Genomic DNA, 26,050 nt, shown 5'->3' with positions numbered 1-26,050 from the left:
ATTAGTGTTTTATTAATCTATACAGAAGACATAAGCATAAGCAGTGTCATGTTATAACTACAAATACAATCGCTATACTAGGGAGCATTGTGTGGCTGGGACCACACCTAAAGGACATCTCCTCTCCCCTCTTTCCTTCTCTTTCTCTCTCTCCTTTAATTAACAGTGTTTGCTAAGTGATCTGTTCTTCCTACTTATCTGCTCATTTAAATGCTCTAGATGAAATAGGACATACATTAGAAGTAACAGTGGATATAGAGATAAAGTAAATCTAGTCCCCATCTTTTAGGTCCCAGGAAAGTGAGTAAGGAGAACTCAAGAGGACTCCAGTGTCCCTGCATCTGTGTGGTGACTCTCCAGGAGATCAGGCCTGGAGAGGAGGAATGACAGTGCCAGCTGGGGATTGGTACTACCTTTCTTGTACACTACCCTAAATAAGCAATGCTGAAATGAATTCTATCCTAGTATAAAGGGGATCAGCCCAAGAATAGCAGCATTTATGTGAGAGACTATTTGGATGAAACAGATCCTATTCAATTGAGGAGACAAAAGGATTTCAGGAGATGAAAGTGAAAGTTATGCAGTTAAGTAGATAGTCAGCTGCTCTCTTTAAGCTCTCCCCAGAACTATTCTTCATAGTGTCATATGAGGGACAAAAATAATTCCTTATTAGTTGTGATAATAACATATAAGCACTGCATCATGGGAATTCTCGTATTTCCTATCAAATCTGATCCCCACAACATTCCAGTGAGATAGAGAAGTTATTATGATTCACATATTCAAATGATTATATATACATATATAGTATATATATTTATATGTATAGTATATACTTACATGCATAACATTATATATTATATATTATATATATTACATATATAATACGTATATTACATTGGCCTATTTGGGAATGCCCAATTTAGAACCTTACATATATTCAATTCATAGGACAAAAAAAATCAGAAAATCAATTTTCTGTTAACTAAGTCATCCTCATTTCCAACCACATCTCTATTTCTTGCTGTTCCATACTTCAAGCACTGTGTGGAATAGAAGTCCTCATATGTTCCCAGGTTAAAGCCCTATCAAAAAGACATTTGTTTTGGTACTACCTAGTAGGAAAGAATTGTTTTGGATAGCTAGCTTCCTGCAGTTCTTTCTATATCTTTGATTTTGAATTTCTAACTCTAGGGTCATCATGTAAATGAGACTGCCCTTATCAGTGAATGCATTTCTAGATTGTAGCCAGTATTATTAATAAATGACCACTTCCATTTATTTATTTCCAGGATGTAATAAGAGATACTTTGACAAAACCCAAATGGTGGTTGAGTGAGAGAGACAAAAATAAGGATCTCATTAGCTTATATTGTGAAAATAGTAGTTAATAAGGGAGAACTTGGAAGTTAGAAGGTTTTTCCTTGGTGGATTAATGAGAAAAGGGACAAAGAGAGTTCACTGAGGTTCTTGTTGTTGTTGTTGTTGTTTTGAGAGAGAGTGCAGGGAAAGGGAGGGAGAGAAGGAGAGAATCTCAAGCAGACTCTGAGCTGAGTATGGAGTCCAACATAAGGCTCAATCTCTCAGGTCATGAGATTGAGATCTGAGCCAAAATTAAGTGTCCAACTTAACCAACTGAACCCCCCAGGTACCCCTTATTCGGTTAATTTTGTAGACAAAATGGCCTGCAATGTTCTAAGTCAAGAAGAAAGAAGAGGTAGAAAAATATTAAACAATTTATATTTTTTTCTGTCCCCCAAAATTTAGTTATGCATTTTGTGTAAAAACAAGAGATGTGATGTTAAAAAGTCTTTAAACACATAAGTTAAGAAAAGTTTACAACAAGTAAATAAACAATTCAGGGTTTACACCACTTCAGAGTAACTACTATCACATCAGTATTTGGATTTTTATAACAAGATTTAAAAAATTGAACACTAGCATTCATGTTGTTCTCTATTTATTTTATTTTTATTTATTTTTTTTGTTTATTTATGATAGTCACAGAGAGAGAGAGAGAGAGAGACTAGGCAGAGGCAGAAGCAGACTCCATGCACCGGGAGCCCAACGTGGGATTCGATCCCGGGTCTCCAGGATCGCGCCCTGGACCAAAGGCAGGCGCCAAACCGCTGCGCCACCCAGGGATCCCTGTTGTTCTCTATTTAATGAGCTGTCATATCAAGTGGTGCCTTTATTAGCTGTGTGTGTTTTCTTTATGACAACTTTAGTGGCTATTGGTCTGAAATCCAATAATCTCCTTTGCCACCTTTTAATATATCTTACGTGTAGTTCATCATGTATCTTTATAGAGCATATCATATCCTTGAAAGAGCAAAATGGTTTTGGATGGATGGATGGATGGTGAATGGATAGATACAAGTCATCTGGGCTAGGATAAGAGACAATTACAATCTACTGAGGTCAGTTTAGTCTCATACTTTTGCCATCAGTTGGCACTGTAATTGTGTTCAGACAAAAACAATTTTGGAGCTTCTGTTTCCTGATATGTAAAATGAAGAGTTTAGACTAACGATCACTAAGGTCTGGCCCAGTTGCAAGAGATGTATGACTGCTTGACTCAACCATGGTTCTACCCCTAACATGTTAAATGCCAACAATGAAAGCTTGAATTTTGGAGACATGTTAGTTGGAACTCTCCATCACTGGCATTTTACAATGATAAAAAATCTGTTTTGGCATTATTATCAGTAAGGATTTTCAGTTCAACCTGTGTGACTAAATTAGTTCGTTCAGTCATAATAGTTGGAGTAGAGACTCATATTGACTCAGCTAAAAGCCTAGATTTGCATTGTAAACATCTGTCAGTATTCATTTAATTTGGAAATGGCCAAACATATTTCAGAAAGTGCTTTGTCCCAAAGCACATCAAGTAGAGAGGGAACAGATCACATGCGTATTCCAGTTTCCTCTTTAGAACCTCCGCTTCACTACCAGCAGTCTTCACAGGTCTTATACCCCCAAATTCTAATTAACAAGAATCCAAAAGAACAGATTATTACAATACCTATCTGAAAATTTACACTGTGCTTTAGTTTTATCTTTTGGCCAGTTCTCTGACATTGCTTTGGCTAAAAATGGAAATGCAATATGAGCATAAAGGTCATCAGTGGCTTAAAGAAGTTGTACAAGAGATATACCATCTTTTTTAAAACATAAATTTAATTTCAGGTTTTCTGACACCAGGTTTCTTTTTTGCAGCTTTGCTACTTTGCATAACTTTACTAAAATATGATGTTCTTTTTTTGACTAAGCAGAAATGTAGTTCTTTTCCTTCTTCCATATTTCCTTTATTTATATTTACTTTTTGTGACATTATTTCCTCATTCCTAACTTCCCCTTTGAGTTTTGCCTGTTAGGATGACCAATATCAAATGCATATAAAAATGCATATTAAAATAGTAAGATGTGATCTCTTTTCCATGAGGAGTTTTTCTATCCAACCCACTTTTACTGTTCTGGAGCCATTGCATACATTTTAAATAGTCAAAAAATTTTTGAAGAAAATTGAATGGCTTTCAAGTCTGTCTTTTCCCCAAGCAGACAGCTGATTTATGGTCACTTTTTGTAATAACCTAAGGCATCAACTGGGGAAAAAAAAAAAACATTAAAGAAATGTGAAAGTTGGCTGTTTTCAGATATATTTAAGCTTTGCCCTAAATATTCATGAATGCCAATGTTCAAACATTCAAATTGGGTAAATGAGTGTACAAATGGCTATTTTTTTAGAGCAAGCACTTAACTATAATGCTCAGAATAATAGCACCTCCACTAGCATTCTGCATAAGCATGTTGTTGGTGAATACTTAATGAAGTAATAGTTATGGGAGCACTGCTGCACTTCAAGAAAAACAAGCCATTTGAATTGAATTGATTGTTATTTGTATCAGTGAGTGATTTGTTCCTATGCTTTAGAATTGAGTAGGCACAATAAGTTATTTGCAGGTAGTAACCACAATTTATACCCTGCTAGGTAGTGACCATATTTTGTGCCCATCAGAAAATGCTATGCATGGAGGAGGTGTATTATATTTGTTGGTGACTAATTGATCCTCACTTTTTTTGTTATTCATGTGCTGAAGCTAAAAATTCATGCTTCACACATTGGATCTCAGTTCATTGCTTTTATTCTCATTAGATTAGCTAGCCATGGGATTGACATCTTTATATGGCATCTACTACTCAAGAAATAATTCACAAATAAGAACCAAAAGCTTGACTGAGATCATGGAAACTACCATGGAATCTATGCGGAGTGTCTAAACTCATTTTGCACCTTTAATAGGGTTGTTAATAAACTAAAATCACCAATCTGATTTATTTCTTTATTGGTTTGATTTGCCCAAACTGACCCATGGTTTGGAAATTGTATACACGTATTACAACTGTGTTATTTTTCCTGCAGTTTTCCTCCTGAAAATTGTCACTTCTCCCAATCCCTAGAAACCTCTTGTCTTATAGGTTTATCAGTGCAATGCACTGGACCTTGGCTTGTGCAATTTGTAACACTAATTCTGAATCCTGACTTTTTTTCTTCATGGAAACATGCCTAGCAATAAATCTTTTCTGGAGAGACGATCAGATTCAGTCCTGAAAGCCAGACACGAATGCTTTCTCCTCCAGAACAGCTTCACACAGACAAAAAAGTATCAGCAAGAACAAATGCCCATCAATTAGCAAAACATGTCTCGTGTTAGCTAGCTCCATTCTCAACTTAATCATTGGCTCAATCAATTCAATTTAAATAACCACCAGAGTAGTGAAACATTAGGCTAAATCCTGCTATACAAGGAAGCACCATTGCTTGAGACAATATTTTTCAAAATTGTATTTGGATATATGGCCAGATAAACTCTTGCTGTTTAGAAACAAAGCTTCAATCACAATTTTAAAGTAAATTATGAATTTCTTTGTGGATATCAAATTCATAGTGGGCATCCTTTTGCATTGTGGGAGTTTGTTCTTTTCCTCAACAAAGCAGGTCTCTCTTGATAGCGTTTTCTTGTAGGTGTTTTTCATCAGACTGTTCTTAGTAGAGATATAACCTTACACACTAAGGTTACCTCTCCTCTCATCATATCTTTTCACCACACAGATATGCATTTGTGCTGTATTTTAAAAAGTGATAGCAAGTAAGTATGCAAATTCCAACAGTAAAGTTGGGGGGTGGTGCCTGTAAGTAAGGAAGAAGGAACAAAAATACACCAGTTTCTCTACTTTCTCACCCACTAAATGGTGTCTCTCTTAATAACTCTGGCTGTCCAATAAGTTAAATGAGTTGCTTTAATTTCTTGCTATACACATTCTTTCTCCCCCATCCTGATTACATTTTGTACCCTATAACATGTTGGTGTTTTCCCATAGAGCATGATGAATTAAGTTTCAGTGCCTTTATTTCTTGAATTCTGTCCACATCATTTTTTTTTACCCTAAAGCGAAGGAAAACCTAGGTATTTTTAGTAGACATTTTGAACAAGCTGCTTGCCATGTGAATGTACAGGCCTCTGAATTAGGGAAGAACAGCATTGCACTTTGACCTGTGAGAGGTTAAATACATAGTTAGGGACATTTATCTAAATGGACAGTTATGCAAAGCTAATGCTTTTGCTTGATTACTATTCTGTCTCTTTCAGCAGGTTGTCTCTTTTCTGAAAAAGGTTATAAACATCAGGGAAAGTATACTGAAGAATAGAATTGATTAATGTGACATATTTGAGTTTCTTTCTACCACTCTCCCAACAGTGTGTCATAGAGAGGCAGTTCCAAACACAGTGAATTAAATTTAAATTACACAGCTTTGGCTAGAAGATTGTTCAGTTAATTCAGCCTCTGAAATGAAATTTGATTTTTTTTCCTTACACTTGAGCTACTTCCTGATTTTTCGTAGAGTGATGATTTCTGTCAAGGCATCTATTGATTTGAGATCTCTTATTCAGAAGACTATTGCTGGTTTTCCATTTCTGAGAGAATAAATATGGAAAACAAGAACATATATTCATTATATCAGGAAAAGCACATTAAAAACTAAAATATGGTTTTATGGTAGGGTCATATTTGTACAGTGATTTTTTTTCTACTGTAGGAGGGCTATAGAAGGTACTATTTATTTTATGACCTTTTTTTGTTATTTTAGGTACTGTGTTTCGCGAAAGATAACACTGAGAACATTCTCACACTTTCTGTGTGCTGTGGAAATGTAGAAAATAGTCAACTTTTTGTAAAAATATTTTATTTATTTATTCACAAGAGGCACAGAGAGAGAGAAAGGCAGAGACACAGGCAGAGGGAGAAGCAGGCTCCATGCAGGGAGCCTGACGTGGGACTCCATCCCAGGTCTCCAGGATCACGCCTTAGGCTGAAGGTGGCACTAAACTGCTGAGCCACCTGGGCTGCCCAATAGGTCAACTTTTAAAATAAAATTTAACTTGTGTGCCCTAAATAATTTAGTCTTCATGAAACACTATCTACTGAGTCGCACACATTTTTTTTGCCCATGAGTTTATTTTAAGAAGCAGCCTTCATTATTTATATTTGATGTTTGATTTCTAATTCAGAATGTAAACCTAGGCAGTAAAAGGTAGAAGCTTAGTTCAACAAAGTACCAATGCATCTATTGTATTTTAACATAAGTATTAATATGAGATCTGAAAAGTTGAGAATAATTCTCATGTACAGCTTCTGGTTCAATATCTAAAATCATATTATCTATAAATATAGTGCAAAAAAGATTAAATCGGTGCTACATTGCTTGAAATAGTAACAGTAATGTTGATAATATCACAACCTTTGTAAGCGTTTACAACGTGGTCCTATGTTAGACAGTTTTTCTGACTAATCCTTACAAGAGGACTATTATGCCCTCTTTTGCTATATTTTCTCAGATGAGAAAAATGAGGCTCAGAACCAGTTTGACACTTTTAAAGTAGAGTTTCACAACCTCCACACTATCGACATTGTGGCTCAAAACATCCTTTGTTGTGGAAAGGCTGTCATGTGCATTTTAGGATGTTTGCTTCCCTCATCTCTGCTCATTAGATCCTGAATAGTAGCAGACAGCCCCCCACCAGCCCCCCAGTCCAGCTGAACCTAAAATGACTCCAGACATTGCCAAACACCCCTCCAGTCTCAGGTGAAGGAAGAGAAAGGGGGCAGCATCACTGCTGGGATGAGAGGCACAGGATAAAGGAATTTATTCCCATCCTCCTCCTCCCCCTGTCAAGTACAGAACAACAACCCTATCCTGATTTCATCAATATAGTTACAATTCCTCAAGGGAAATGGGAAATTCTCTTGTAACCTTGAAGGTAACTTCAAAGAGTATCTACTGTGGTTGAGAAAGAAGTAGCTTTCCACTTGAAGTTGGCTCTTTAAAAAGCTGATAATCTGTCTGAAGTGAATTGGAACAATTGACCTGCAAGACCTCATAATCCAATAACTTGCTATTATCAAGTCAGTTTGGATGTTATCCTGCAAAATGTGCTGGTGCCAAAAGGAGGATGGGTTTTGCCTTTTAAAGCTCACTTTAATGAAAGATACCTGCGTGACCATAACACCAATTGCTGGTAGTTGTCACTGACATGAACAGTTACGATTCCAGGAAAACTGATAACTTAGAACTTCCTCTTTTAAAATAACAGCAAAATAAACCAATCCAGTCGCCCAACTATCTCTCAGGGGAATTAAGAGCAAAATAACATGAAACCATGTCAAGATGCTATTTAAATGCTTGTATTTATCTAAAGTTACATCATGAAATGTTAGCATCTGAACAAATTATTTTTCAGTAAAGACCCTTACCTTGAAAGAATTTTAAGCCAAGTTTTCGTCACAAAAGTGTATTGCCCTTCATCATCATTTTTCAAAATGACACCATTTTCCTAACATTTATTTGTTTATACTTTACTCCCTCACTATACTAAGTACTCCTGTAAATGAAAGTAAGTCATACCATGTTTCTGTTTTTCTTTAATATAGGATCCATATTATTATAATTCTGTTTTTAAATAAGGACTTCATCAGTGTTGTGGTCCTGAGTATCATCTAAACAACTATAATCCGCTTAATCCTTAGCCAATGTAATGAGATGTTTTCTGTCTTATACATTGAATTCTTTGTTACTTCAGTGTTAGCCAAATATGATGCAAACCTTCACAATTTCTATGCGATACCTATGCTGAGTTTACTGCTCCTTGTAAGTGGCAATAAAGAACAACCTTCGGTGCTTGCGAATGTGTTGATTATGTGGCTTACTGCTAGGATTTAGACACTCTCCTTGTTATTACAGTGATGGTTATCTTTTTTGCTGTAAGTGCAATGAAGCAACTAGAACGTCACAGAGAAAACTGTCACCTCTATCCTTTTTTTGCCGTAAAATATCCTCCCCCAATATGCTTTTCACTTATTACAAAACCTTAATGATGAAAGGACAATGGTGAAACGATACCTGCTACCTGAATATCGCAAAAATAAGAATCAGGTGTGAAAGCTACACACACAATTCCTCAAATGGACTATGTTTGCATCCCTTTAATGCATCGGTGAAATATATCCTCTACTTAATCTGCGTTTCCTAATAATGACAAGCTATATCTCAAAGATTCATCAAATTCTATCTGGTCATGAATATAAAAGGTTATAGCTGTTCTGCTTTTAGGAAGCCAAGTACAAGGACTGCATAAAGCCTACTGATGCATACTTTGTAGCCCTCCAGGGTTGTAATAAATTTCAAATCATCTGCTTGTGCCAGGTTGTCTTAAACCTCTGTATGCCACTGTGTGCAGCTTCTCTGTGCGGGAGAATGGATGGTTATCTACAAGTTGGCTACCACCATTTCCATGTCCTTATGCAAAATAAGGTGTAATCAGGTTTTCACAAATATGCAAATACGTCCATGAGAGATCCAAAGTAGGCCGAAAAATGTAGGCTCTGAGTCCTCAGGGAGGGAAATACTGAATTTGGTTTCTCAACCTATCAGGAAAACACGAACGAGGTTTCATTTGTCATTGGGATAAAGATGCGAGTATCTGTTAGGTCCCTTTCAATTAATCTGCTCTATGTGATTCTTTTACAGACCACAGATGACATCCTTGTGGCCTCAGCAGAATGTCCCAGCGATGATGAGGACATTGACCCCTGTGAGCCGAGCTCAGGTGGGTTAGGTTAGTCGACTTTTTTTCTTACTTTTTTTGCTTTACTCTAATAAGTCTTTGTTGCATGCTATAGTCCTTAGAAGAGCCTTTGCATTTATGTCGTAGAAGCCCCCCTTAAACAGTGCCTCATTGTGAGTTACCGGGTTTTGCTTTTTATGTGGATAAATTTCCCCACATTTATTGAAAAACAAATTTGAAAACCAAAACCCACCAAGATTATATATTTCAGAAAAAGCAGTGGGGGACAGCACACAAGGCTGCTACCTTACCGTTCACATTCCATTAACTCACAGTGTAATTTTTGTATATAACGGTATAATGAGCTTTCCCTTGGGTCACCTATAGTAAAATTGTAAAGCTTAAAAATTGCAGTGCATTGTGGAAAATTATTTGACCTTTCTACTGACAAAAAGTCCCCACCACTCACTCTGCCAGCAAATTATCTTAAGTGATAAATTTCTGAATTTCAGAAGTAAGAGTATTATGGCAGCAGTAAAACAAACCATAGGTAGAATCCTTGATATATTTAATAGAGAAATATAGGAGTCTTGCCGTGTCTCCCTAAAATTTAAGCTGATGCATTTTAACTATAGTTGATGCATAATTTCTCCTCCTTCTTTGTGATATGGTGTGCCTAACACAAAAATATGGTTTCCAAAGCAGCCCTGTACCACTAAGTGGTGGCTATAACTCTGAAAATGAATGAATCATAGGCTGGGTTTGCTTCCAGATATTCGTAATACCGAATGTCAGGGTCATTTCTTTTAGTTTCCTCTATAAAGCAGTGCTTCTTCAAAGTCAGTAATTTTCTTGTGTAGGTGAACAAGGTGAGTGAGATTGAAGAGAGGCTAACCACTGTCAGCTAGCTCATGACCTCTGTAGCGTCAGGTGGAATCTCAGAAGAACATCATGTCACCATAAAATAGCTACCTCATATTCTTCTGGAGAATATCACTTTAAAGTAAATCCATTCATTCTGATATTTGGATTTACAAAAATGGTTCAGGATGCCTATCTTGTGTCTCCTTTTGAATATCATGTCCCATTGATTGTAGCCACATACTCTAAGCGCTTGGAGCAGCTACCAGGTGCCACAAGGAGCAGGGACTCACAGTCACATCTCAGCAGGAAGGGGGTCAGGAGATACAGACAGGTCATGTCTTCATCCTCCTTCCTCTGGCCCCCACCCCACCCATCAAAATTCTCAGCCTCCAGAATGTGGTTAAAACCTTGATGATCCTCCATTCCATTTCTCCAGTTTACTGGGCTCTGCAACAGTTCTTTTTAGATTGTCTGGACAGATAGGGTCACTTCATCACACCATTCTGGGCCCTTTTGCTAGGTTCCTGACTGTTTTGTTTTGTTTTAAACTGGTATTCTCATTCTTTTTGTGTTAGTCAAAAAAAAAAAAAAGTGATTTCTTTTTTTTTTTTTTTTGCATTACATCAACCCCGCTTCTTTGCCTTCTCTTTCCCTACATCTCTTTGTTCTTTATTTCTCTTACTTCCACATGCCCGATCATGACATTCTTTTTTATATCTGAATTTCTCTGAGATCCTCCAGCATTGATTGTTCATAAAACAAAATCTGGTGTTAAATTATACATTGGGGGGTGTGTGTGTGTGCATGCGTGTGTGTGTGTGTTTATTTTTTATTTTGTTTTCCCAATTAACATTTTCTTGAGAGAATATTGATTTTTGCAGTATTTCTCACTATATTAACATAGTACTGAAAATGGTATAGATTCTTACTAATTACAGTACTCATTGTACTTGGTTTTCCTCTGGCCTGAGTCTTTCTTTTGCTGACTGACTGTAGACCATCATCCTCTTTATATATGGAATCCTCACCCTGAGTACCTAGCAAATTCAGTGTGAGAACTCTTATTGCACTTAAAATTGTTGCTTTTTTTTCCCTCTTGAACACAGCTAAATGATCCAATTCTTATAGCCACTGCTTAACCATTCTTCAGTGACTATCTTACTGGGTCACCTGGGTGGCTCAGTGGTTGAGCATCTGCCTTTGGCTCAGGTCGTGATCTCAGGGTCCTGAGATCGAGTCCCATATTGGGCTCCATGCAGGGAGTCTGCTTTTCCATTTGCCTATGTCTCTACCTCTCTCTGTGTGTGTCTCATGAATAAATAAATAATAGATATGTTAAATGACTGTGTCTCTCTTTCTCTGGGAACACCAGCCCTAAGAACAGGATGGGGTGGGGGGAGAGAAGAGAGGGAGAAGAGAAGAAGAGAGATAACTTTTTGGTCATTCCCTCTCCTTTTATTCACCTGACTTATGTCTGTTTTGTGACATATTATAGCATGATGGAAAGTGAGGAGCAGTTTAATAGCCATACTCTAAACAATGTTTCTGTTCCATTTTCTTCCCCATACTTGTCACTATCAGAAAGAATCTTTTTTGCTTACCTGTTTGTTACTTGTTCATTAATGTACAGTTTGCATCCGCCCAAGAATGTAAGCTCCGTGAAGCAGGAACCTTGTTTGTCTTGCCCCCTGCATGGATTTGTTTTGTGAACTTTAATTTTCTCTCACTACATCAGAGTCCATTGTCCAATGTACAAGGCACAGCAGCTACTATGTGTGATGACAGCACCTTCCGTACTCTTGCACCAAGTCTACTGGAACTTTCCATCCGCTCCGTTGGTCCTTCTTTCCACAGTCCATAGTTTTCAGTTCATCAAGTCTCTTAAGGCTTAAGCTTCAAATTCAGTTGCTTCAATGTCATCTATCTCTGTAGGCACTTGTGATCTTACCTCTCCTTGGTAGCATCTTGATGGTGTAGTTCATGAATGCTTTCTCTTTCTACATTGCATTTTGTAAGTGAGAGCTCTTTTCTACATCGGCTTTTTCTGTCTAATTCCCTATGATTTTTTCATACCTATCTTTAATAATGCATGCAATGTTGCTCTTTTGGCAGACTTGGCTCTGTGTGACAGCTTCCTATAAAATCCTTAGTGTATATGTTTTTTTTTTTCTATTTTCCAACCATCTTTTTTAATGGCAGTGTTTGTTTTTTTTTTTAAATCATGTTCTAAGCCAATATTATTTCATTATAGGATGCCCCTCCTGCACATCTTTGTTTCTCAATGTACTGATGTAGTGGCTTTCTTAAATATATTTTTCTTGCTTGCTTTTCATCTTGAATACAAACATAAAATAACATGGACAAAAATTATAGTTGCTGCTGTTATTAGACTTTATTGTTAGATATAACTTGATGGAAATCATGTCAGATATCAGCAGGTCATATTTTGGGAAACTGATTTTTATAGGAATGTAATATACTGAGTTAAATATTCGGAAATAGATATCTGCCATGTACTTTTCCTATTCCTTAAACAAGTGAGAGATTTTTTTAAAAGATTTATTTATTTGAGAGAGTGGGGAGGAAGGGCAGAGGGAGAAAATCTTCAAGCAGACACCCTGCTGAGTCCAGAACCCACTGCCAGGCTTGACCTCAGGACCCTGCTGAGCCACCCAGGGACCCCAACAGAAGAAGACATTTTTGTAAAAAGATGCATAATTACTTTTACAGGTGGGTTGCCCAGATCTTCTCTGTATTTCACACTGTCTTTCAGGATCCCTGAATATTTACATATGAAGCCTCTCTAATGACCCTAATGAACCCTCTCTTGAAAAAAGTGGCTTCTTATGTGAAAATGGGTTGTGTTCATTTACGTGCCTTCCCTAAGGCTATTAATGAAACAGGAAAAATCTGGCTGAACACAAGTAAACTATACCTTTTATCAAGTATTTGATGAATTTGAATTACTCTGTGGCTCCACTCAAAACTCTTAAAGAAGAGGGAAGTTATATATTTGGTGGACTGTCAATTCCACCATTGATTAAGTAGTATTGAGTCCTACTTTACCACCCACTGCTGTTAACCACTGGGAATAGAAATAGAAAATTTGCACCTTCATTTTCATTGTACAGAAAGCCATCTTTCATTCTATGTCACATGCTTTTTCAGTTATTTTTCATGATTGCCAGGTTCTTCATCTTTGACATTAAAATATTCACTTATTTTTCATGTTGTTGCAAGAATTAAAACAAATATATTTAAGGCACCAACTGCAATCCCTGGCATGAAATAGAGAATAAATGGTTGCTTTTCATTTTCCCAGTTCAGTTATATAAAAAAAAATATTCAAGCTATTTTTTCCCTTTTACGTAATGCTGTTACTTTTCCTGGCTGAAAATTGGTGGGCAACTAATGAAACCACTCAGGCCTCCTGATGGGAAGTGTGCATGTTGAAACTGGATCAGGAGTCACCCCCTGGGTGAGAACACATGGAACTCAATTATACTTGATTCCAGTCACACTGTCCTGCATGGCTAGCATTGGGTGACAACTTCACATTGGTATAAATTTAGTGTTTTAGAATATAAGAGTGTGGCTATACAACTTAGGAGGTCTAATTGAACCCCAACTTTTAGAATAAGCAACTAGGTCACATTGCCTTAAAATGCTGGGTTTCAGCTGCCTGGACATGTGACAAGTGTATGACCTTTTCTTCACACTTCTCAAAAAGACTTGCAATTTATGTGCTTTTTCCTCAGCCTAGAGATATGGTTGTTAGATTAAATGAATTAATATATTTGAAGCATGTTGTAGAACAGTGTCTTGGTCATAATACATGCAATATGAGTGTGTACTGTTATTACAGTTTGTATTATATAAATATACATATTTTCCAAAATGTCTTTTTTTTTTCACATAAAGAGAAGGCTTTGTAAGACTGAGTTCTTTGAAATCTTATGTTTTTGATTCACTTAGTAAACTGACAAAATGGCAGCCTTGCAAACCACTTACGTTCCAAAATGGCCCTTAATTCTGTCTATACATTTTAGTTTTGAGGCCCTCTTCTAAACAGACCCTTTTCTCAAAACTCCTGAAGAAATTAGAAGAGGTGACATCTAAGATTATATCTAAGACTTAAGACTATAAATGAAGATAATGATCCTCTCTGATATAGGAGCTTCCTGATGAGTAACTTTATACTGTCATTTGTTACAGAGGAAACAGGGCCAGCTTCCTGTTTCCTGGGAGCACACTTAGGAAGGACAATTTTCTCTTAAATTTCTAATGCTTAGAATGATTTGTCTATGCTCTTTATGTTTGTAAATGGGGACTGAGGAGGCAGCTAATAGGATATTGGGCTACGTTCAAATCAAACTTTTTTCAAATGAGAAAAAGAAAAATTTACTAATAAAAATCTGGGTAGTTATAGAGGAAAAGGATCATCGTTTCTATGGCAGTTTCTTAAACATTAGCTGAACTAATGGGGATAAGGTGATCAGTACAGTTCCTCAAAGAATACCTGTGATTGCCCATCAGTTATATCACATTGCCCCACATTGATTGGGGTTCAGGTTACATGAATAATGATAGATAACAGTAATAACTAGTTTTTAGTGAAGATTTATTCTGTGTTCATCATTGTCCTTCGTACTTCATTATATGTCATTATTTTGCAAAACTGTGAAGTATTTTCATAGCTAGGGAGATTCGGAGAGATTAAGTTCCTTTTTGTAATATGAGAGAGCTAGTAAGCTCTCTAATTTAGAAAAGGTGGGCTTTTAATTTCTTGGAATGCAGAAGATTGTTCTAGAATTCAGGCACCTCACAAATATAGGTTTAATTTTTTAAATGTTCATTTAAATAATTCCATGGCTGGCATAAATTTAAATTTGATGGCAAAAGGTCCTTTACATGTATTACTATTCATTAGGCTAAATTTGCTGCAATTACCATGCAATTTTGAGTGGTTTTCCAGTGTGCTATTTTGAGAAAAGATCAAAGGATTTCTATTGAAGTGATCCCATTAACCACATTAGGAATAAAGATATGTATACTGAACAAGGTGCATCTTTTCATTAAATAAGTAATCACAATCATTTAAAGGAATATATCACTTATTAGATCATATTTTTAGAGCCTGATTAGAAGATAATTTTGTGCTACATTTAAATTTTGTGTATGTATTATGAAATTATTCAAAAGCAAGTTTAATTAGCCATAATAGCCAATACATTGCTGTTAAAATGGAAATTTTGAGCTCTAGCCAGAAAAACAGCATTAATTAGGAAACATCATTTTTGGAGACATTTAGAGTGTCTCCTGAGCTTCAGGCCACAGTGAGTACCAATCATATAGAGTCAGGGCCCAGGTAATCCTAAAGGGGCAGAGCAAACGCCTGGATTTGGGGCACTGATGGGCCAGTAGATTTTTAGTGTGTGACTTTCTGGTGTAGGAACCTTTTTTTTTTCCCCATGTAAATTTAATTTTCCAGAAAAATAGAATAAAACTGAATGCTGTGTGGTTAAAGAAGAAGAAAGTAATTAGACATCATTTGCACTCGCTTTCCCCTGTTTTTCTGAGAGCAGCAATGTCCAAACAAAAATTACATTGGGGAGAGTTACACAGGCAAGGAAAGTTCATTCAATATTATTGTTACACATGGAGGCCAGAACTCACCCTGAGCTCACCTCAAACTCAACTCAACTGAAAAAAAAAAGGACTGGAAAGTTGTTAAGAGCTTCCATAGAAGGATCATAGACCACATGTGGTTTGCTAATTGGCTTCACCCAAAGGAAAAGTAAACCTTTCCTTCATATATCTTCATGACTGGAGGTAGTGTTACAACTAGGCTTCTATCTTCCCACAGAAATTGGAAGATGGGAAGCTATCACTCTTGAAGGTTATATTTCAAAGAGACAGCTCTTAGGTTCTTGAGGAATAGAATCCTGGGTTGTAACACTAGCAAGAGGCTTTTTTAAATATTTACATATCAAAGGGGCAGAGAAGAGATTTGAAATTACAAGTTTTCTAAAGTATATGCACCAAAGAAAGGGAGGCCAGAGGCCTAGAAGCAGAAAGAAGCCTGTCTAAAGTTTGGTCAAGCTGTGGGGAATATTAAGGTCTTGGTAGTGAAGATGATTCTCTGTTTCAAGGCAACCAATTCCATTCACCAAAATTAGTTCCTACCAGGAAATCAGTAGGAAAAAATAAATAAATAAACAAAAGGTGGTTTTTGCTTTCAGAACACAATTTTTATTCAGTGTGAACTATTTTGACGTTTCTTGATTTTGGATTTATTTTATTTTATTTATTTGAGTGAGAGAGAGGGAGAGAGAGCACAAGCAGGGGGAGGGGCAGAGAGAGAGGGAGAAGCAGGTTCCCTGCTGAGCAGGGAACATCTCCCTCAATTCCAGGACCCTGGGATCAGGGCAGACACTTAACCTACTGAGCCACCTACGCACCACTGGAATTTTTTTTTTTAACAATAAAATAGAATGGATTATTGCCACATGTTAGAAAAGCTCTTAAGAACTTTTTGTAAGAATCGTGATAAGCAACAAGGAACAAATATTAATTCTGGCTGTAACTTTGGAGTCAGATAGAACTAGTTTGAGTTGCAGCCTTTCCCCATCTTGGGAAAGTTACTTAGTCCCTTTGAGGCAAAATTTCCTAGTCTGTAAAATGGAGAAAATAGAATTGTTACAATATTGAAAGAAGATGATGCATACATAGTAATTAGCAGCGTGCCTGTCACATACTGAGGGTATAACAAATAATTATAATAAACCCACTGGTGAGTGGAGGACCTGTTGCTACTAACATTGTTTTCATGCCAGTAGATGCATAATTCTGTCTTCTGGTAGGGCCCTCATAAGGCATACAGATTTGATCTGAGTAAAAGATGAGCCACAGTCCTTATTGATGTTAGAGAGAGTAGGCTCTATTCCAATATCTTTACTAACACATGGTTTGCTGCTTATAATTATTACTTAAGAAATGAGTGAGTTTGCTATGATAGATTAAGCATTTACTTGAAAGTCTGCAAAAAGTACAGAACCTTCTGGCTCTGCTAACACAGAACCTTCCTATATTAAGTAACAGAGAAATCCAATAATGAGTACACAATAAATTTGTACTCAATCTACATGTATCTAACCTTAAAATATTAATAACCTTTCATATCACGTGTCCTTATTAGAAAATGCTAAAATACCATAAGGCCTCTGTTGTCATTTTAAAATTATTCACCAACCCTGAAGGAAGAAATGTGGTAAAGGTTCAGAAATATATAGGGTAAGTCTATCTCTTATGGAAATAGGAAATCCAGGAAGAATGAAACCAGGTCTTCTTGTGATTTATATCAAATACCTGTTTGGGTAATGGAATTGTTTTCCTGCGCTGTTTTCTGGGTATTTTATTAATGATATCAGAGGTAACCTAGCATATTCTGAACACTGCACTTACAGGGCATGCTGCTTCCATGAAGAGCCATATGCTTTCTCTGTTGGTTCCTGTGCTCCAAAGAGCAGCAAATGCTACATTAGACTTTAGTCTGCAAGTCTCATCTCCGGTCATCAGACTTGTTGATTCAGTCACTGTCATCTTTATTAAACTCCTTACCCAATCTCAGTGTTATCAGAATCCTGGCATTGGTAATAAAATAAGAAAGACAAGAAGACTTTATTAATTTTCTAGATTTAAAAAAAAGAAAAAGATGTATCAAAGATGCCAATACAGACAGAGGCCAGCAAAGAAAGAAAACTAGCAGAAAGAAAAGTACCAATGCTGTCACATCTACAAGGATGCTAAAATCTTCCATTTCCTTGAGCACACTTCCGGAAGTTAGAGTGTCTGAGTTTAGCCACTTGCTGGGTAATCGTATGATCGAAAGCAAAGCATTGAACCTCTGTGTACTTGACTTTTTGCATCTGCAAAATAGCTTGAATAATGTTAAACACTCATGACATTGTTGTGCTGATAAAATACAAAATGCATGTAGAGCACTTAGCATTCAGTCTGCCACATAGAACCTTTGATAATATAAATTAACTTTTATCAGTAGTACTGGCAAGGAGTACTACTGGAGGAGTAAACCATATTACAAATGGAAATAAACCTATATCCACTGGCAAGAAGGAGAAACATTAGTAATTGGCACTTTAACACCTAAAAAGTTTTTTAAAGTGTTTCTGAGTTCTATTAGCATAAAACTTTTCTCGGTAGCCACTATGAAACTAGTAAGACAAAAGCCATGCTTCCGTTGGGATAAATTTAGGTTGTGAGGATGGGAAGAGGGCACATATCAACTGCTATTCTTATTATTTTTTATCCTTTTTTTATTCTTATTTTTTGAGGAAAAAAATATGGGTCTCTGCCCTGCTGAGCTCTTGAGAGAAGGAATGATTAGCTTTCCTGCCTGTTCTTCCTCCCAAGACATTCAGGTCGTTGGGGCCACATGACATAACCAGACAGAGCGCCACACGCCCAGCCCACCCCCCTTGATGGACGGCCTCCTTTCCATATTTCCCAGCTCCAGGCTTGACATGTTTTCCTTTGATGAGATCAGTGGAGAACCTGGCTAATCTCTCACCTAAGCTCTTATACTTTCACCAAAAAGAATGTGAACTTTTTCCAACAAAAGAAAATTGAGACAGCAATAGCTTTCTGATGGGAATATAAGGATGATCACCCAAAGTGAGTAGACCCAGTGTTAAATCAGGAAAATTACATACTGCCCTATTTAACCCAGGATGATCTGGACTTCTACAGATGGTGTGCAGGAACCCTGGTGGAGGAGCAGCACACCTAGCACCCAGCATACAGCTCTACAGTAGAGATGATACTCTGTGTTTCATTCAGAGCACACCACAGAATTCCAGAGCAGTGAAGGAAGGAGGAGCAAAGAATTGACCTAACAATTTTAGAAAGAAACATAAAACCTCATCAGAAGAGCCTCGCTGTCAGTGACTACTAAAGTGTGGTCTTAGGTGATTGATGTAATGATACATACAAATATAAAATATCATAATGAAATTCTGAAAGAGGGAGAAATTTAATGCACTCCAACCGTGGGAGCCAGAGAGCACTGATTTGAAAAGACAGAATTTTTCGCAGATAAACAGAAACAGGTTCCACATGCAGCATGACAATTAATGGCCTGAATCAATATGCCCTGTGAATCAAGTGATCTTTTCGTCACTTGAATTCCCAGGGATTCCATTCATGTTAGGCAAGTCCCTGAATACAGTGACCCCCGAGAATAAAATGTCCTAGGTGTTCACCATCACAGCTGATTGACACACGGCATGCAGCACATAGTGCAGAAGTGTCTAATTGTTGGGACAGCTGCTGATTCCATACTTTTAGTGTGGAAGACACAGGGAAAATAATCAGATCAGACTATCATTGTTTTTATATAGCACTTTATCCTTCCCTGAGTGCTTTCACGTTTATTATTTGACCCAATCTGATTTTCCTGCTGACCCTGGGAGGTAAATAATGGATCATCATTATGTTTGTGATGGAAAAAAAAATGTCATCAGGGGATCATAAATTGTTACAGCTAGGTGCAGTGTTGGGATTAGAACCCAGTGTCCAATATTCTTTTTACCACTCTGCATTGCTTCTCTAAGATTCTGTGGGAATGCAAATTCCTTTTATCGGAATTGACAGATAAATGGCAGCAGGTGCAGTAGAATCGAGTTGGAAGGGTTAGAGCTCAATAGCTGTGTAGAAAAGAAGCCTAACATATCCAGTTCTATAGGAAAGGATGACATTGAAAATACTAACAAATTTTCTGTGGTCATAAATGCAGACACATTGAATGTATAAAACTGAAATAGCTATAGAAATACTTGGGTTGGAATTTTGTCTGTGCTACTTGTGAGGCCCAAATGACATATCCCCTTTGAGAGTCAGTTTCCTCTCCTATACTGTAGTAATAACACCTGTACCACAGAGTTGTTAGGAGGCATAAATTAGAGAATGTGTGTAAAGTGTACAGCACAGAGCCTACTGTGTACTAATAATTCAATAAAAGTAACAGTTGTTACTGAATAAAATAAGAAATTTAAGCCTCACAGTGAGTGAGAAGGCATAGCAGCCGCATTGAATGGCAGTTGACAATTAAGTCATGTGAAAATATATCTACCGAAGGTCAATCTATGCAATATTTGGGAGGAAGTTAAGAAAGCGGGTTTTTGATAACACAATATACTTAAGTAAGCTAATACCAAGGTATTATGAAGGCTCTTCTGGAGCTCTTCAAACACCCTGTCTTTAAGTGTAATTTGTAAAAAACCTAACAAAAACTAAAAAAACATGACAAGCGACTTCTATCAGAAAACCATAAGGAAGGCTACAGTATTCACATACACACACATTCCTCACTACTTTACTTATACTTTTTTTTTGTTTTTTTTTTACTTATACTTTTTTTAAAAAACAGATTTTATTTAAGTATTCATGAGAGAGACAGAGAGAGAGAGAGAGAGAGAGAGAGAGAGAGAGAGAGGCAGAGACACAGGCAGAGGGAGAAGCAGGCTCCATGCAGGGAGCCCGATGTGGGATTCGATCCCAGGACTCCAGGATCAGGCCCTGGGCTGAAGGCAGGCACTAAACCGCTGAACCATCCAGAGATCCCATTTACTTATATACTCTTGATGCCATTTTTGTCTTCCTATAAACCAGATTCCCCCTAAATTCTTAGTTCCAGACTTAGAAGATTCTTTGGAATGAATCCTCTAGGTTTTTGTAGACTGGTTGTTCGACTTTCTACGTGTAAAAAAGTGAAATGCATCTTAAGAAAAGGGATTTCTGGGTGTGTGTATTCCTAGATGTTTTAGTCAATGAGCTGCCAGAAAAAGAAGCTATTTTGCTATTGAAGAGTATAGTTGAGTAAAAATCAGTAATGGAGAGTATAATCTACATTTCAAAATATAGCTCTTGTTGCACTTTCTGAAGTTTAATACATTTTGATGAAAACCATAGACTCTTTAGGCTCCCTAGCTTTGAAGCTGATTTTCTTAATTACTGCCTATATGGCTTTTCTTTCGCTTAATAATTATAGAATGTTTGACCTGACTGATGAGGCTCTTTTCAACTTCCTTTTCAATAGTAACAGTCTTGAAAAGTACCCTAGAAACTTCTGCAACTATTCTGCTTATTTTGAGAAAAGAGCTCCAAATTAGCTCTCAACTATTTGTAGTGAGATGGGTATCAGATGATGTTGATGTAAATAAGGCACCAAATGAACCAAACTGGAGATTGCTAACTTGGTTGACTTAAAATAACTTAGTGACTTAGTCATTGGAATTAAGTGGCTTATTACTTGGAGGCATAAAGAAAATGAATGCAGATATGATACTTACATTGATATAATATTATCCAACTTTGCCTAAGCATAGGAGAAGGTTTCATTAAATAAATATATTTCCTTCTTTTACTGAAGATATCATAGGGGCTGGGAGTTAGGGAAGTATCGAGGGAATGATATTTATGATGTCACTACCAGTGTTTTGCCCACTTGTGTATTACCGTTACTTACAACTTTGAAATCAAAGGTCTCTCACATTTTCTTTTTTTTTTTTAATTTTTTTTTAAATTTTATTTATTTATGATAGTCACAGAGAGAGAAAGAGAGAGAGGCAGAGACATAGGCAGAGGGAGAAGCAGGCTCCATGCACCGGGAGCCCGACGTGGAATTCGATCCCGGGTCTCCAGGATCACGCCCTGGGCCAAAGGCAGGCGCCAAACCGCTGCGCCACCCAGGGATCCCTCTCACATTTTCTTAATGTGATCTCGGGTCTCCAGGATCAGGCCCTGGGCTGAAGGCGGTGCTAAACCTCTGAGCCACCTAGGCTGCCCTAATTAGATTTTTCTACTTTATTTTATTTTCCCCCTTTTTTCCCACCTCTATACCTTAACCAGTTGTAATGACATGAACCTTTCATATATCTTTCACCAGGTTCCTATTAAAAGTATACAAATATAAGGTTGTTTTTCTTTCTTGCCTTATAGAAGTAGGCACATGCTATATGAATTAAACTAGCTTTTCTCCTTTACTAATATATTAGGGGTCTCTTTAAGGTCAACAAATTTGACTCTAACTCCTATTTTCAACTCTATTAAAATTCTAGATTATGAGTATGCCATAATTTATTCAACCATAGCCTTGTAGTCAAGCTCTTAAGTGTTTACACTTTTCTCTTTTCTTCTCATAACATTATAGCAAACATCCTGTACTTATATATTTATGTGCTGGCATATTTAATTATATAGAATATATTCCACAAACTGAGGTTTGATTAAAATATTTGTTTTTTTAACTTTGATCATTGTGAATTTCAAGCATATAATAAGTTACAGGGAATTGTTTAATGAACTCACATGTACCCATCATCCACCTGTAATTTAATATTTTTAAAATTTTAATAGATATTATTAGATTGCTTACTAAAAAATGACTAAAGAATTTGTATTCACTAGCAAATTTCCCAAATAAATATATTTACCACATTATCACTATTTCTTTCTTTATTCCTCTAAGTTTATTGAAAAAAAAAAAACTCCTTATTTTGTTTTGACTTCCATTCTAATGAAACAAGCGCCCTGTCCTACATTGAATTTTCATTTAGATCTTCTGTTCATCACTTGCCTATGTGTAATTTTGTCCATTCTTCTATGGATTATTATTTTTTTCATATCATTTGATACATGCTCTTTGTATTTTAGAGGCATTAACTCTTGGTCTGCCATATTGCTACAAATATTTTTCTTTTCATTTTTACTTGCATTATCATTTTGTTAGTGACACCTTTTTCCCCATAAAACGGTTACTATTTATAAAGTACAATATGCTGATCTCATCGTGTATGGTTTCATTGCATGGCCTATGACATATATGTTAATTTTTATATCCACCTTCAAATTTCTTGTCAATCTCCCCCAGCAATCACTATGCTACAATCACTCTGTTTTTCTGAATTTCTGAAAAATAAGCTCTTTCTTTCCACGAGGTCGTTCCTCCTTATTCCTTCTGACTAGAAGACTCTAGTCTTCCCACCCTTCACTTGACAGTCTCCAGTCCTTTTCCATGTCTCAGCATAAATGTCACGAAGTCAGGTCTTTCTGACTCCCCAGTCTAAATCAGAAACTCCTGCTCTACTCCTGCATGGTAGCTAACCATTGTCTTTCATCACACATGGTCCAGCTATCACTTTAAGTTTAAGTTAAGTTAAACTTAAGTTTAGGTCCATGAAGGCAATGTGAAGTGTCTATGGTTATCCACTCTATCCCCAGGACCTAGTACAGTCCTTGGAACATAACTCTAGTTCACTATATTTTAGTTGACAGAAGGAGTGAATATTCTCAGAAAACTTCAGAAAAGATGGAGCATTAAGCTAATTTTGAGGAATAAGTAGTATTGAGCCATGCATGTAGGTAGAATTATATTGGCATGTGGAAACTGGGGACAGCAATAAAATTGTGGCCGCAAATTCTTTTGAAAGAAATGGAAGACAAGTTTGCGTAGGTAGCTGTGGCCAGGCCATGAAAGGCCACGAGAATGGTGGTCATATTGATACTTTAGTAAATACTCTGACACTCTCAAGGGTTCTAATAAAACCTTATAGGCACAATGACCATGTTAAAGTTTATGAAGGCTGTAGATGATTCAGTCATAGGTACACAATTTATGAAGTATGAGGCGATTGAAGAACAGGCTTCTGTAAATGCCACATAATGTCTCCCCCAGAGATGAGGGGCAATGTGTGTTTTCCTCTATTAGTTTTCATTGTGACCAAAGTCATACAGGGTATGATTGTCCATTGCCTTTTTTGTTCCACGTGGTGCCATTTGAGGTAGTAGCTTGAGCTAGCTGGTGATTTCTGTCCTACAGGCACAGGATGAGTTTTTCTGTGGCTAGCATCCCTTCCCTTGTGGTACCGAGATTTCTGGTAAAGATAACAATCCCTCAATCCCTCAGTGGTGGCCTCTGTACTTCCTTTCAAACATGTGCCTTTGTGGATTTGAAAATAGCAGAGGAAAATGTTCGACCAAGCAGCCACACAGGTGGAAAAGGCTTATTGATTTCCAAGTTCTCCATTTCATCAGAAGGGCTAAGATGTGTCAGACGTGTCCTCTCTCAACCCTTTTGTCTGAACTGCATGAGCAAACTTCTGAATATTCAAGGAATGGGTGGAGTTGGTGAGAAGGGAAGATGGGAGGGATTTGAAACATCCAGCATTCATCACCTTTCAAAAAACCATAGTGTGAGTTGAAATTAGAGCATGCATACAGATCATTGCCTACCTTTCTGCAGCTGTGGCATTTAAGCATGCATTCTTTTGAGTGATTGCATCATAATTGTTTCTTCTGACCCACATTGTACTGAAGCACAGAAATGGGAAAAATAACAAACTTTATTTTTCTGGAGATGGGGGGACAAAAATGTGGTAATCTCAATTTACAAACACCCCAGGAGCCTACAATTCCAATTTTCTTTTCACAGTATTAATGAAACTGGGTACTGGAAAAATCAAATCTTCCCTCATAAATCTGAAACCATTTCCAAGACTAGCCTAGAATTATAATAATTTCCACATCTATTAAAACACAGTACAGTGCTCTGTTCTAATGAGATCATTTTAGGCAGGTGGGGTGGAGACAGAAATTTAAAATTGATTACTTTTAGTTTAATTTATGATAAAACCAGAAAGACTGGTCAGAGACTCAGTGAGAAAAAAATTCAATGAATGCATCTTGCCCATAATTTTTTAAAAGAAAGGATTATTGTAAGACAGGATATCTAACAATTTCAGATGGCAGAATGATATGTGTTGAGCATTATAGTTTTATAATCCTTTATATACCCCTCCTGATCTGAAATATTTAGCTCATATTCTGTTTGTTTGTTTTTTTTATCATTAATGTATTTTATTCTTTACTATTTCTTAAAGTTGGCAGTTTCTTGTATTTTTTTCTTAAAACTCAAAAACTGTCATTGGTATGTTAGGAAACTCTTGCTTCATCCTTGATGTGACAGGGTCATGGTTGATGGCGTACCTATACACTAACAGCCTACACTGAAGAAATAAAACAAACAATAAGAATCGCCTGGAAACTGTAATCTTACCCTGCAAAGCTAAGTTTGGAAACAACATAAATATAATAAGATTACAGTGAAAGAACAGCTCATCCAAGTATACAGAATAGTTTCATAAAAATGACAATTTGAGTGATAAAAAGAGCATCTGATGGCATGGTTATTGCCTTGGTGAACTCACCAATGGAAATAAAGGTCCCACCACCCACCAAACCCTCATTTTATGTGACAGAATTAGGACTATAAGCATCATTTCTTGTGCAGTATTGGAAAAACATAAATCAAGAGCAGTTTTATTTTTTAATAACAATATCTGATTGCTATTTTTCCAGTCTCAGAAAGAATAACCAAAGGATGCCAGACACTTTCTACTGCAAAGTGAAGCCTCTTTGGAAAAACTGGCTAATGTTCAAAAATTTACCTTCCAAAATGCAGTTATTTTAGAACTTCAGTTGTGAATCATCTTAAGTAAATGTGGGCTTTATGCTCCCCATTTGCATAAACTAAGGTTATGACTGGATACAACCAGACTGTGGCAAACTGAGAAATACAGGCTCCTGTGCAAAGCTTAATGGCTTAATGTGCTCTACATATCCCCATACCCCATCTGAAGAACAAAATTCATAATAAAATACCAAAATGTTCAAGATTGGTAACAAAATGCCATTTATTTTGATAAAGCTTATAATTTTATTCTGAAAACAAGTTTAGAAGGTTAAATTATAAAGTAAACCATTCCAAGATGAAACACAAAGACTATGTTGTAGTGAAAAAATCACATTTAGTCATTTGTTTGTTTTTTGCCAGTAAGGATGATTTTATATTGGGACTTGAAATTAGGAACTTGGCAATAAGTTTTGTCACTCTTTGAACACCTTGCTGACCCATTATGCTCTTTTAGGGCCACCTTCAAGGACAAATCATGAGCTTGGGGCAGGATGCACAGAAGGGGTAGAGA

At 36.7% G+C, this 26,050-nt stretch overlaps 1 protein-coding gene across 6 annotated transcripts in view; it reads left to right on the top strand.

Annotated features, from left to right (window-relative positions):
- The window catches only part of NRXN1 (neurexin 1), a 703,336-nt gene that overhangs the window by 668,077 nt on the left and 9,209 nt on the right, over positions 1–26,050 (top strand). For 4 of the 6 annotated variants that reach the window (XM_055329133.1, XM_055329134.1, XM_055329131.1 and 1 more), the window contains one exon: positions 9,089–9,176. In XM_055329133.1, the coding sequence (XP_055185108.1) occupies positions 9,089–9,176 (88 nt within the window). The remainder of the gene's footprint in view (positions 1–9,088; positions 9,177–26,050) is intronic. The other 2 variants (XM_055329135.1, XM_055329132.1) reach the window with 1 other exon arrangement.

The sequence above is a fragment of the Nyctereutes procyonoides genome, unplaced genomic scaffold (genome assembly GCF_905146905.1).
Source record: "Nyctereutes procyonoides isolate TBG_1078 unplaced genomic scaffold, NYPRO_anot_genome, whole genome shotgun sequence".
NCBI classification, from domain to species: Eukaryota; Metazoa; Chordata; class Mammalia; order Carnivora; family Canidae; genus Nyctereutes; species Nyctereutes procyonoides.
Note: the sequence above shows the minus strand (reverse complement) of the source record. Positions and strands in the feature narration are given on the sequence as shown.